Genomic DNA, 13,975 nt, shown 5'->3' on the forward strand with positions numbered 1-13,975 from the left:
GTCAGTCAAGGGGTACAAGAGTGATCCAAGAATGGATCACAGGACAGCGGTCAAAGTTATCCTTAGTAACTAGTGGACTAAGGAATTTTCTCAATTATGGAGGTGGTAAAAGAGTTCGTCGTAAAGGGTTACGTCGATGCAAGCTTAACACCTATCCGGATAGCTCTGAGTAGAGATACCGGATACGTATAATGGAGCAACAATTTAGAATAGCTCCAAGTAGAACAGTTATTTGGAATAGCTCCAAATAGAACGTGGTAGCTGCATCTAGGAGATGACATAGAGATTTGTAAAGCACACACGGATCTGAAAGGTTCAGACCCGTTGACTATAACCTCTCTCACAAGCATAACATGATCAAACCCAGAACTCATCGAGTGTTAATCACATGGTAAATGTGAACTAGATTATTGACTCTAGTAAACTCTTTGGGTGTTAGTCACATGGGGATGTGACCTTGAGTGTTAATCACATATCGATGTGAACTAGATTATTGACTCTAGTGCAAGTGGGAGACTGTTGGAAATATGCCCTAGAGGCAATAATAAATTGATTATTATTATATTTCCTTGTTCATGATAATCGTTTATTATCCATGCTAGAATTGTATTGATAGGAAACTCAGATACATGTGTGGATACATAGACAACACCATGTCCCTAGTAAGCCTCTAGTTGACTAGCTCGTTAATCAATAGATGGTTACGGTTTCCTGACCATGGACATTGGATGTCGTTGATAACGGGATCACATCATTAGGAGAATGATGTGATGGACAAGACCCAATCCTAAGCCTAGCACAAGATCATGTAGTTCGTATGCTAAAGCTTTTCTAATGTCAAGTATCATTTCCTTAGACCATGAGATTGTGCAACTCCCGGATACCGTAGGAGTGCTTTGGGTGTGCCAAACGTCACAACGTAACTGGGTGGCTATAAAGGTACACTACGGGTATCTCTGAAAGTGTCTGTTGGGTTGGCACGAATCGAGATTGGGATTTTGTCACTCCGTGTAAACGGAGAGGTATCTCTGGGCCCACTCGGTAGGACATCATCATAATGTGCACAATGTGACCAAGGGGTTGATCACGGGATGATGTGTTACGGAACGAGTAAAGAGACTTGCCGGTAACGAGATTGAACAAGGTATCGGTATACCGACGATCGAATCTCGGGCAAGTACCATACCGCTAGACAAAGGGAATTGTATACGGGATTGATTGAGTCCTTGACATCGTGGTTCATCCGATGAGATCATCGTGGAACATGTGGGAGCCAACATGGGTATCCAGATCCCGCTGTTGGTTATTGACCGGAGAACATCTCGGTCATGACTACATGTCTCCCGAACCCGTAGGGTCTACACACTTAAGGTTCGATGACGCTAGGGTTATAAAGGAAGCTTGTATGTGGTTACCGAATGTTGTTCGGAGTCCCGGATGAGATCCCGGACGTCACGAGGAGTTCCGGAATGGTCCGGAGGTAAAGATTTATATATAGGAAGTCCTGTTTCGGCCATCGGGACAAGTTTCGGGGTCATCGGTATTGTACCGGGACCACCGGAAGGGTCCCGGGGGCCCACCGGGTGGGGCCACCTGCCCCGGGGGCCACATGGGCTGTAGGGGGTGCGCCTTGGCCTACATGGGCCAAGGGCACCAGCCCCTAGAGGCCCATGCGCCAAGATAAGGAAAAAGGGGAGAGTCCTAAAGGGGGAAGGCACCTCCGAGGTGCCTTGGGGAGGATGGACTCCTCCCCCCCTTAGCCGCACCCCTTCCTTGGAGGAAGGGGCAAGGCTGCGCCTCCCCCTCTCCCCTGCCCCTATATATAGTGGAGGGAAGGGAGGGCATCCATACCTGAGCCCTTGGCGCCTCCCTCCCTCCCGTGACACCTCCTCCTCTCCCGTAGGTGCTTGGCGAAGCCCTGCAGGATTGCCACGCTCCTCCATCACCACCACGCCGTTGTGCTGCTGCTGGATGGAGTCTTCCTCAACCTCTCCCTCTCTCCTTGCTGGATCAAGGCGTGGGAGACATCGTCGAGCTGTACGTGTGTTGAACGCGGAGGTGTCGTCCGTTCGGCACTAGGATCATCGGTGATCTGAATCACGACGAGTACGACTCCATCAACCCCGTTCACTTGAACGCTTCCGCTTAGCGATCTACAAGGGTATGTAGATGCACTCCCCTTTCTACTCGTTGCTGGTCTCTCCATAGATAGATCTTGGTGTTACGTAGGAAAATTTTTGAATTTCTGCTACGTTCCCCAACAACCGTGCCAGGTCCCGAGGATTTCCGGCATCGTATGGTTTGCCGTGGATTTTAACGGCTAGATCCGACATGTCGCCGACGTACATTCGCCCCCCCCCCCCGGTGGTGGGGTCTGCTCCTCCTTTGGTTGGACGGTACCTACACATTCTCCCCCGGTGGTGGGGCCTGTAGCTGCGCGACGCACGGGACGACGTCGGCGCAGACGGGGGCACCCCTGCCGCCCTCCGCCAAGATCCCCTGCAGGCCAGCACCTCCGGCCCGCCCCCATGAGCAGCGGGCAGAGCCACCAGATCGGAACAACGGGTGCCCCAACCAGCCGAGACCCGTACCTGTATCAGCCATGAAGGAAGACGCCTCACCCGAGCCTGATGCAGACAAACCGCCGCCGGAGAGACTGTAGGTAAAATGAGTTTATCAATTTTTTAATTCTAAAAAAATCATTTTTTTTGGAAAAAACATGAAATTTGGCAGAATATTGGTTTGTGATTCGTAGAGGGTGTGGAAAAAGTTTGAAAAGATTTCATAAAAAACTCTAATAAATCTAGCAAAACAAATACGTAAAGAAGCACACAAAAATGAAGACTTCCTATTGGGTGACCACCCGGTCACGCGGATCGGTGACGTGGATGGCTGGCCCCACGCTCCTCTGCACCTCCAAAAAGAAAAGAAGAAAAAGAAAACGCACGCACGCACGATACAAAATCAAATGAAATTTTGGGCCTTCCCGCGCCACTCAGCCCGCTTCCCTCCCACCCACCAAAATTAAAAAAAAGGAAAAGAAGCGAGAGAGAGCCCACCCAAGACCCAACAGAGCCGCACCACTCCCCACCTCGACCTCTCTCTCTCTCCCCGCGACCCTTCTCTGCCGCCGCCACCCACGCCGGTGATTCCGGCAGCTTCCGGCGATTCCGGCTGCTGCCGACGACGCCAAGCACACTCGCATGATCGCCTCCGTCCGCTCCGTCTTCCCTTCCGAGCAGATTCGTCGCTTGCGTCCTCTACCGGTCACCCACGACCGTCCCCTAAGCTAGGGTTTCAGCCACCGCGTCGCCGGCGTGGCTCCGGCGGCTCAGGTACATCTCTCCGTCGAGATCCCTCGCAACCCACCCTCTCTTACTCACCTATATCCTCTCCCTCCCAGATCGAGCACGCCAATGTCGCCGTCGTTTCGCTTGCGCTGGAACAGCAAAGGGAAGGCCATGGACGACGCCGCTCCAGCCCTTCTCCGACGCCATCAAGGTCAGCCCCTCCCTCTCCTATTGATCTGTTCCCCTACCCTTCCCTGATGTGCCTACCTTCCTCACCCACACGCAGCAGTAGCAGCAACTCGATGCAGGGACGAGGGAGAGGAGGAGTCCTGCTTCCCCGGCGTGCATCCTCTCTCTCGGAACGACACCCAACCTCAAGCGAGAGGTTTTCCTTCCCCTCCATGACTCCCTTGTCCTCCTCGATTTCCTAGGCTTGCTCTCAATTTGCTGCTGCTCTGCTCAGCTCTGCATTTTTTACTTATACACATGCTTGACTGAATTTTGAATGGGTGCTACTGCTGTCACACTCCACTGCTGGGTCTTCCTAGGCTTGGTGCAGATTTTAGATGCAGATTGCTAGGTGCAGATTTTAGATGTTCTTGTCACCACTGCTGTTAGTCACTGCTTGTCTGCTTGTGTTAATTTATATGTAATTGTGACGAGTTGAGATGTTCTGGTAACTTTGATGTCTACCTAGTCGACTTATTAGATATGACGGAAGATGCAAGTGGAGATTTGCATCAAAAATTGCTTGTGAAGATATGATTGCTGATTTCAAAAGTAGGAAGAATAGAAGAGCATATCTCTAGTTGGCAGTAGTGCTAGTTGGTTATGTTTAGTTGTCTTTTGGTCATTTGGTGTGGTCTGTTCTTTTGGAACACCAAAATTTACCTATCCACAATGCTCAGGTATGTGTGAACCTGCTGTATTGTGTTATTTATGATGATATAGTCGCCTAATTGTCCTTGGCTCCTTGCATATGTTCTACGTACAACTTAGCGGAGTTTTTAATGCATATTGTGTGTTCTTATATAAAGTCGGCCCCCTCTTGAGATTTGGTCACGCTCCGCCACTGCTCCTAGCTAGCTAGCTCTCAGTTTGGATTGCCCTTGTTGGTTGCTGCAACCAGGCTAGGCGTATCTTGCATAATATCGATCGATTGAAACTTGTTTGCGTATATTGCAAATTTGCATGACTAGTGAACTAGCCCTGTACGTATTTTTTTATAGCACTGAAGTTTGTGTTTGTGCTAAATGGAACACCTGATGCACTTGTCTTGGTACTGCTTTTGTTGCTGTGACGGTGTGATGTTCAAACAGTTAATGCCACTCATCCATTGATGAACTAGAGTCCATCTCCGGTTTGAATTGACTCTGCTTTTAAGTATATTTTGCTTGCTACCCCAAAAATGTAGTAGAATTTAGCTTATGAATTGGTCTGGTTGGATTTCTCAAGTTATCTCAAGATGCTACAAAATAAATGGTTGTTGTCTCTGCCTTTGATGTTTGATTTGATTTGATTCGGTTTCCTCACGCCTCTCTGTTTGCTCTGTTCGTGCTGCTGCCGGATCCAGGAAGGTCTTTAAGAACCTAAACGTTCTTTTTTTGATTGATAGATGCATGTGTGGGTGGCAGCAGATCAACCTCCTTCTCAACCAATGTGTAAGCCCAGCCCCTGAGATACTCACCTTCTCAAACCCAATTTTTTTGTCTATCTTGTTCCTTGACAAACAAATTTTTTTAGGCCAAAACTTTTTGTTCCATTACTACCATCTTGCTGCTCTCTCGATATCCATGCCCTAATTCATGCCTGATCCATTCTTAGATGCTAGTAAGTAAACATGACATGTGGTAGAAAACATATTAAGCCACCATTACGTGTGAATTACACCGGCTCATGTCAGCGTATGTAGTTTGGATGAAATTTTCTTTTTGGCAACAAATGCATCAACTGTGACAGAACCATTCATGATTAATTCTGTCCTGTGCAAAATGTAGTGCTAGTTCTGTAGTTCGTCATATGTATATATGTGCTCTACAGTTTTAATTCTTCTTCTTGTGTTGCTGCACTTGGTCTAGAGATACAACAACATTAGTTAGGTCCGGATGGATCAACACATACAACTAGCAGTGCTAGTAACAAAAAAAAAAAACCTTGTGATTGATTCTGTTGAGGCTAGCATTCTCTGTTTGTTTTGGAGCACAACCATGTACTGTACGTACTAAGCTAGCTCACGCACATGCATAGCTAGCTCGATTGATTTCTGTAGATACTAGCACGAGCACGCCTGTGTCTCCTATACTAGCTTGTTTAATTTCTGTACTAGCTCAACAACACTAGCTCTGACTTGTTCGTTTGATTCGGAGCAGCAGGCATCCTCTGTGGATGATGACGACAACCAGGGCATCCACCGCCACGACGACACCCCGCACATGGTCCAACTCGGCTACAACCTCCTCTACCGCGCGACTGCGGCCGCCGTCGTGTTCGGCATCGACTACAACCTCCTCTCCAGTGAGTCAATCTCCTACCTCTAGCTCCCTCTCTTGTGCTGCTATAGCAGTACCTTGCTCTGTTTCATGCGCACGGGTGATTTTGTTTGTGCTTGTCGTGCTTCTGCCATGAGAAAGATCATTCCTATTTACAGTGATGATGATTCAGAGTAGCACACTTGTTAAATTCTGCTCTTGTACTACCTCATTTGTGGTTGTTGGTTACTGCAGCTAGGTTCTGTTAGCTGTTGGTGTTTAATCTAGCTAGCTAGTAGTGTTGGCAGCTAGCTAGTAGTGTTGGCAGCAAGCTACTCCTGTACTAGTAGTTCATCCGTATGTGTAATTGATCCTTCCCAGTAATTGAATAATATGAAGAAATCGTATTGTATCAGCTATGCAGTGCGAACATCAGATCATTTACAATGAAAAATCTTTGTTTGCCTCCCGGTAGAAGTATTTCTTGTAACATTTTGGTGATTTCCCTTTGGTAGATGCATTGTATATATTACATATTCATCCTTATGTGTAGGATCTTTGGTTCATTATACTGACTGCATGCCACCTCTGTCATCGCTGCCCCGTCTCCCGCACCATCGGCACCGCCCCTCCGCCTTCTCCTTTGATGCTGTAGTGGATTCTTAGAATGAAAATGTTGTGTACATCAAAAATATTTTATGGTCTGTGTTTGCAAAACCATGGTTGTTGAATCATGTCTTATAATTGTATTGGAAATTGCTAGCCTTTTGGCTAGTATTTTTTAGTGGATTCTTAGAATGAAAATGTTGTGTACATCAAAAATATTTTATGGCCTGTGTTTGCAAATCCATGATTGTTGAATCATGTCTTATAATTGGATTGGAAATTGCTAGCCTTTTGGCTAGTATTTTTTTTGGTTTTGGTTCGTAAGTATGCCTACGGTTAAACCGTCGGCATAGATATGCACAGGGCTACCCAGGGCCTGCCACGTGGCAGGGATATGCCTACAGCAAAGCCGTCGGCATAGGTGAAAATCTATGCCGACGGCTTTGCCGTAGGCATACCCTCCTGCCAGGAGTCACCGCAGGCCGCCATGTGGCAAAGATATGCCGACGGCAAAGCCGTCGGCATAGATTTTCACCTATGCCGACGGCTTTGCCGTAGGCATACCTCTGCCACGCGGCGGCCCGTGATTCGTTAGCGCTTTTGACGGCGCCGCCCGTTGCCGTCATGTGAAAATCACTGCCGACGGCTAAACTATGCCGACGGCTAGACGAAAGCCGTCGGCATAGGCCCCTATGCCGACGGCTAAACTATGCCAACGGTCTGACAAGACTACGCTGACGTGATCTACGCTGACGGGGCTATGCCGACGGCAGCCGTAGGCATAGATGTATGCCGACGGGAAATGGCCTATGCTGACGGCCCTGGGCCGTCGGCATAGGTGGCGAGTCCTGTAGTGGGATGGCCTCCTACTCTACGGCCTTCTTCAACGGAAGGGCTGGACGCCATGCCGGCATGCTCCTCCTCGAAAAGCAATCAGGGTGGGCTTACCTGTGCGATGCCACAGGAGCCATTGTCACATGCCGCCATTTGATAGATGGGGAGAAGATCCTCGCTGGAAAAGAGATCGTTATAGATGACCGTGCTATCTCCGTCGGGGTTCGGATTTTCGCCAAGATGATTTCTTCGGTGTCAACGTCCAGGATGATTTTGTCGCCGCCTTCGGGTTCCCGTTTCCAATGCTTGGCAGAGGAGCAGAGATATGATGTTCATGAGGTTACGGAGGAGGTGGCGCGCGTGTCCTTAGACAACGATGATGATGGATTGTGGACGAAGGTGTCTCGCAAGAAGGTCAAAGGGGGAGCTCATTAAGTAGTTTCGGGACCGGCATCACGTGTTTGGGAGCGCGCAGTCTTCTCGTTGCCGAAGGCTCCATCCCAGGCATCGAGGGGAGCTCACTCAGAAGGGTTGATGGTCCAAGACCGCGGTCAACGTCACCTTTGGCTTTCACGGTGGCCCAACTTCAAGCACGGACGAGGTTTGGTCCTCCTCACCGTCAGTTGGGCTGCCAGCGCCGTGAACGGACCCAACGCAGGCCATGGAGCAGTGCTAGAGCTAGACGGAGATGCGACCCTATGATTCAGGAAGAGGAGGACGGAGAGCTGCATTAGACAGCTAGAGTATCATCCTTTGGGGACGGTATTGGTCAAGATCTGATCTGCATCCAGTGATAAGAAACTAGTTATGAAATTCAATTGTGTCGTGGTTAATTTGTCTGTGTGCCAAGAGACCCAATGATTTTGTTCTATATGTTGTTTTCATGTAATATATAATTGTATGTAAATTCCATAATTTCCTGTTTTTGGATATATTGTTCTTTAGTTAGGATACTTGCCATTCCCGCGCGGCGGCACGCCCTGCTTGTCGATACGTTATGTATTGATACATTGCCCTTGTATTCTCCGATAAATATGAGCTTAAGTCAAAAAGCTTGGCACAAGCATACGATATTATTGAATCATCGGTTCGTGGAGATTATTGAATCATCAGTTTGTAGACGCTGGGATATATATATATATATATATATATATATATATATATATATATATATATATATATATATATATATATATATATATATATATATATATATATATATGGAAAGTGTCCCATATCTTTGCCAAGATATTAATCGGCCTTATGAATTGACTTTGTTAAGCATTGTTATGTTGGCAATGATGTTTTTTTTCACTTAGTAGTAGTGTCAAGAACTATGTCATATATCAATGTTCCTGAAAGTGCATTAAGACCGTCATTGCAGTCACATACCAGCTGCGTGCTCTTCTGGTCGTCACGTATACCGGACAGGCCGTAGGCTGGCTGTTAGCGAGCCTCGTCGAAAGAAGAAAATACATGATCAGGAACATCACAATACAATTGCTTAATTCGGTGAAAAAATTGCATGTTGACCATTTAGTTATATGTTAGGCAAACAACATACTCACTAAGAAGCACACAACTCATCGTCATCATCCTAGTATCATCCTATTAGTAAGTAGCAACAAATGACATTTGATCCGGAACAGAGCAGCTCTGATGGGTTACTCTGGCTTCGCCATGTCGTCTTTGCCGTTCTCGCCCTTGTGGGCATGCCCGTCGATCTGGACAATGGACAGCGGCACCTCGTCGGCGTTCACATCATGCTGCTACACCACTACCACCGACGACGCCACACCATGCCCCACCGGCACGAAGTCCCGGCTCTTGCCTTCCTCGATCACGTTTTTGTCCACCACACGCTCCTCAAACAGCACCGTGTCACCCAATCTCTGCCGGAGCGACGCAACCGCAGCCTCATCGAGATCACGCGAACATGCGCCGGTCTAAAAAAAATAGAAATTAATAACAGAGCTGCTAAATCTCAGTCGACTGAGACTTTACAAAGTGTCAGTTGACAAATCAGCTATTCGATGCTTTGCTTGCTAGAAGCACGAACCAGGGTTGGTATTTGGGCGGGCGAAAGATGGTCGCCGTGGTCTATGCCTCCACTCGCCGGGTAAGACACTGACTGTGTAACCCGGCGACGCGGTGGCGGTGACCTTCATGGGACCCCTAATGGCGACGGTCTCCCATGATCTTCTTTTCCTCGATGTCTGTGGTGGCCATGGATGTACCGGCCTCCGCTGACATGGCTTCTTTCCCCACATGCATGACTAGTTGCCGCCACTGCTCGCAGCGGATTTGCCACGAGACAACGTTGTCCAGCCTGGACGGGTGAGGAGGGGGTGACAACGACGATGGTGGTGGCACTGGATCCAAATGGTTTGCCGGCAAGCCAACCTGTATTAGGTTGGCTCGCCGAGCAACCCAGACACCTGCAATGCCGAAGAACTTCTTCTTCTGTTCGCTGGAGGCCATGGCGGATGTTGTACAAGGAGGAGATGGAGAGAGCGGAGGTGAGGTGTGGTTCTTGCCCGACACATTGGCAGGTTTATATATGGGGCGGATGCAAGGACCCAGTCGAAGAGGTGTTTAATGCCGGTCAGCGCAGGAATAAACGTGTGATGCTCCGGGCGTCGGAGTAGATTCCTTGGCACTCGCACTGGTTTAATAGAGGTAGGCGGGCAGACGGAATCCGTTTCAATGCTGAGAGAATGCGTTTGCAGCGGGCCGCCGAGAGCCGCTTCAATGGGGGCTCTAGTGAGCGGTCGTGTTCGCTCTGCGCATGAATGCGGACACAGACGAGAAAAGCGTGTGGGCGTAGGAGATGGGTGTTCGGTGGGCCAAATTAGTCAAACACGGGCATGGTAGTGGTTCGGACGCCCGCAAACCCCATATTTTGTCTTCGGTTTGCGAGAAAAAATGCGTCCAGGCTACCGCATCGAAAGATGCAGGACCGGGTTTGAAGGCAAAACACTTCCGGACTGCGTGATCCAGAGGCAAAAGACGTCCGGACTGCGTGATCTGAACGGACGCAGAAGGTTTGAGTATCGGTGTAGATTCACTAACAAACAAATGTTCCATATGTCGTGTGCTCTTCCGGATGTTATAGTTGAACTGTGCCCATCAAGGAGAGTTTTTTTCAATTCAGCATGTAGTGGTAGTTGCAAAGAACTCCCCCTGTTTCTTTTCTTGTTGCTGAAGCTGTGGGCAGAGTTTCATACAGATGGTAGTCAAGTCAGAATGGTGGGAACAGATAAAGATCCTCCCTCCTATGTGGCTGTTTCAGCGAACCGGGCCGCCATCTGTGATGTGCGTAGCTAGGTCAAGGCTTCCGATCTTATTCAAAAACAAAAACAAAAGGTCAATGGATGAAGACCCTAGGATTTCAGAACCTACAAACCATCAATGGATGAAGCAAAAGAGAGAACGTCAAGAGGAAGCGTACCTGGAGCTCCTGTGGCCGGAGAAGGGATTATTGGGGCTCGGGATCGCCGCCTCGCCGGAGACTGGCGGCGCGGCTCGGTCAGCGGCTTGGGTCGATTTCAAGGTTTGTTTGGTGGGTACTTGCGGCGCGCAGCTCCTCGGCGAGCGCGGCGTGGAGCCTGTCTCGGCAGTAGTCGGCGACCTGGGCACAACTCGGTGTGGTCAGCGCGTGGGGCTACATCGGGAGGACGACGACCAGAGCAAGGGCGTTCTGCACCCACCGGCGACGGACAAATCGGACAGTGCACCGCCAATCTGCTGCAGAACGACAACCGGGGGCTAATTGCGTTTTTCATTTTTAATTTAGGAGTGTCGTGTAAATTTTTAAGGTCTAGTTTGTAATTTTAGATTAAAATTCACCTGGCACAAAAAGTCATGTCACGTAGGTAAAAATGGACCCACCTGTCATGAACTCACTTAACTGAGCCTGATCCGCCGATCAGTATTTTTTGCAAAAACATTACCATAGACGTGTTGTTTTTTGCAAAAGAAATGTATTATAGTGCCTTTTGGAAATCTAATCTCTAAAGTGGTGGTCTTCTGCAATTTACTCCGTCTATATAGTACGTATATACGTACATACTACAATCTTGAGAAAGAAACAAGAAGCTACTGTAATATCCTGGCGAACATGTACCCTTGACTCTTGGCGGGATCACCGGAGCGCGGGCCGCCTCCGTCTGAACCGGCGGGCGGTGGCGAGCAGACCGACCCCGACGCACACCGCCCAGGCGCCCATCTCCAGCGCCCACCGCATCGTTTCCTCCTCCGCCTCCTCCTCGTGCTCCTTGAACTCGTCGACGATGGCGCCGACCATCTCCCACTCGTCTCCGCACGCTCCGCACTCGCACGGCGCGTCCTCTTCCTCCGGTATCCCCTCGAGCCGCGTGGCGCACCCAATCCTCCTCGCCGGCGACGCCCTGGCCCTGGCTCTCACGAGCACGCCGCCCACCGCGAGGACCAGCACCTCCGCCACGGGCGAGCGCGAGGCGACCGGGCGGCGGCACTCGACGCGCCACCCGCCGTTGCGCCACGCGAAGGCGCCCTCCGCGGCGAGCTCCTCCTTCCCGGCGGCGTACACCTCGAACCGCGCGCCCTCGGTGGCCGAGACGCGGTCCGCGTTCGCGTACGCCGGCGCGTCGTCCTTGCCATCGTTGCCGCGCACGCGCAGGAGGGTGACCTCGGCGGGGCACGCCGGCGGGAGCGCGCGGCCGGCCAGCTCCAGCGCCGCGCCGCCGATGGCCGGGCGGTACACGAGCGTGAGCTCCGCGGGCGGCGCCGATGTAGATGACGAGGAGAGGCGGAGGTAGAACGCCCGCACCTCGAGCCGCCGCCGGGCTCCGAGCGGGCGGAGGCCGTCCACCGTGCCTCTGCACATTGCCGCCAAGCGCGCACGTAGGTACGTATGATTTGTTTCCGTGGGTCTCGGGGTTGGCTGGTTGCTGCGTGATCTCTCGGGTGGATCGGGTTCGGGTGGGTTGGCGCCGCTGGGAAGGGATGAAGTGGTAGTAAAGCGCGGCGGGAGATGTGGGGTGTGATCGGTGGGCGAGGGCTCGTGGTTTTTGGTGGAAACGGGGGGTGCGGACGCGGCTCACGACAGGAGCCTCTGCTTGCTTCGCAGCTGGCAAAGTTGATGCGGGCATCAGTCCAGTCACTACGTCACCAGAGTAGGGCAGAGTCTGGTTCCCTGAGCTTTTTATTTATTTTGCGAAATGAGATCATTTTAGTTTGGGATAAATTTTTTGCAAGCACACAAACCATTTGCCACAATTTTTTTCCATTTTTATTTCTTTTGCTATTTTTCTTGATTTTAATGTCATCCAAGAGCATTTGAACTTGGGAGCAGATAGTCTCTGCATCCTGTTTTTGAAGTCGTCTCTTTCCCTATCTTGAGGGCACAAATGGGGTTTTTTTTTTGAACAGAGAAAGGCGCACAAAGCACCAACATTTTTTATTCAGCTCAATAACATCTTACAGTGTGAAGTACATAGCCCGGAAAATTGATATTGGAAAGGAGGGAAACTACAGGGCATGTCCTATTTGAATGAGCTGAAGCAAAACAACTGATGTCAGGTTTTATAGAACATCTAAGAACCTGATGAGCCACATTGTGAGCTATGCTATTGATCTCTCTTGATATATGAAACACCTGTGCTTGGAGATCTTTAGTAAGAGAGAAAATTCAGCAAGATATTTTCTGATGGGCCAAGGGGTAGAATCAGCCAAAACACTTCTTTCTGCTGCCGCTTTTGCCAAGGAGAGACAATCATTGAGGAAAGTAGGCCTATTAATGTGAAGCCTGTGAGCAATTTGAGCTGCAAGAAGAAAAGCAAGGGCTTCAGCTTGAAGAGGCTTGCTTGTGTTTTGAGTGGATGCTTGAATTTGCACATTGACCTCAGCTTGCTCCTGCAAAAAACAGAGAAACACTCCAACTCCAGTAGCTGTTGTTCCACGTAGAAGTCTTGTAATCTTCGAACAATTCACTGGTGAAAAAAAGGCCTTTGGTCGCGGTTCGCAACTGCCATTAGTCGCGGTTGCGCAACCGCGACCGAACGGGCGCGACTAAAGCCCCCCCCCTTTAGTCGCGGTTGCTTAAGAACCGCGACTAAAGGCCCGTCCACGTGGGCGCCAGGTGGCCGTCGGGGCGGAGGACCTTTAGTCGCGGTTCTTCTGGCCAACCGCGACTAAAGGCCGCCGCAGGTTTAGGGTTTTAGCCCCCCCCCCTTAAACCTGTTTTCTGTTTAATTTGTATTGTTTTATTTCTTTTGTGCTTTATTTTAATTTTGAAGGAGTTTCATATATTCTACGGTACTACATACATGCATATGAATGTACAATTTCAAATAAATTTGAAATTAGAACCAAAAAGAATTCAAGAGGAATATACAATATATATTCAATATCATCGGATGACCATATATAATTTTGAACAAGTTTCCATACATGATTTAATGCATATAAAGTTCTACGTCCTCGTAATAGTGTTCTCCTTTAGGATGGAGGACTTCCCTGCTGAACCATCCAGCTAGTTCCTCTTGAAGTGGTCGGAAGCGAGCTTCTGGACTAAGCATCCACCGGAGGTTATTCCTCTGAGCATTGGTATCACTCGGAACCCGCTCAGAGGTGTATCTCCGGATCATCTCACAGACATAGTATCCACATAGATTGGTCTCCGGTGGCTGAATATCCCCAGCATTCTTAGCCTTTAACATTTTGAATTCTAGCTCTTTTTTGAATTCACCGACCTTTGTATCTACGAACCGTCTCCAAACCCTACGAGGCAAAGAA

The 13,975-nt window shown here is 49.4% G+C and overlaps 1 protein-coding gene and 1 long non-coding RNA gene across 2 annotated transcripts; one reads left to right on the top strand and one right to left on the bottom strand.

Annotated features, from left to right (window-relative positions):
- Nucleotides 1-3,274: 3,274 nt before the first annotated feature.
- On the top strand, nt 3,275-4,946 carry LOC123082680 (uncharacterized). The gene is made up of 4 exons (XR_006439092.1): nt 3,275-3,335; nt 3,404-3,501; nt 3,577-3,675; nt 4,906-4,946. It is a non-coding gene; the product is annotated as an uncharacterized lncRNA (long non-coding RNA).
- A 5,813-nt stretch (nt 4,947-10,759) lies between these two features.
- Nucleotides 10,760-12,203, bottom strand: LOC123082681 (uncharacterized). Its single transcript, XM_044504963.1, has one exon. It carries the CDS (start codon nt 12,063-12,065, stop codon nt 11,343-11,345), a length of 723 nt encoding a protein of 240 aa, XP_044360898.1. The 5' UTR covers nt 12,066-12,203; the 3' UTR covers nt 10,760-11,342.
- Nucleotides 12,204-13,975: the final 1,772 nt, after the last annotated feature.

This window comes from Triticum aestivum, chromosome 4A (assembly GCF_018294505.1).
Source record: "Triticum aestivum cultivar Chinese Spring chromosome 4A, IWGSC CS RefSeq v2.1, whole genome shotgun sequence".
NCBI lineage: Eukaryota > Viridiplantae > Streptophyta > Magnoliopsida > Poales > Poaceae > Triticum > Triticum aestivum.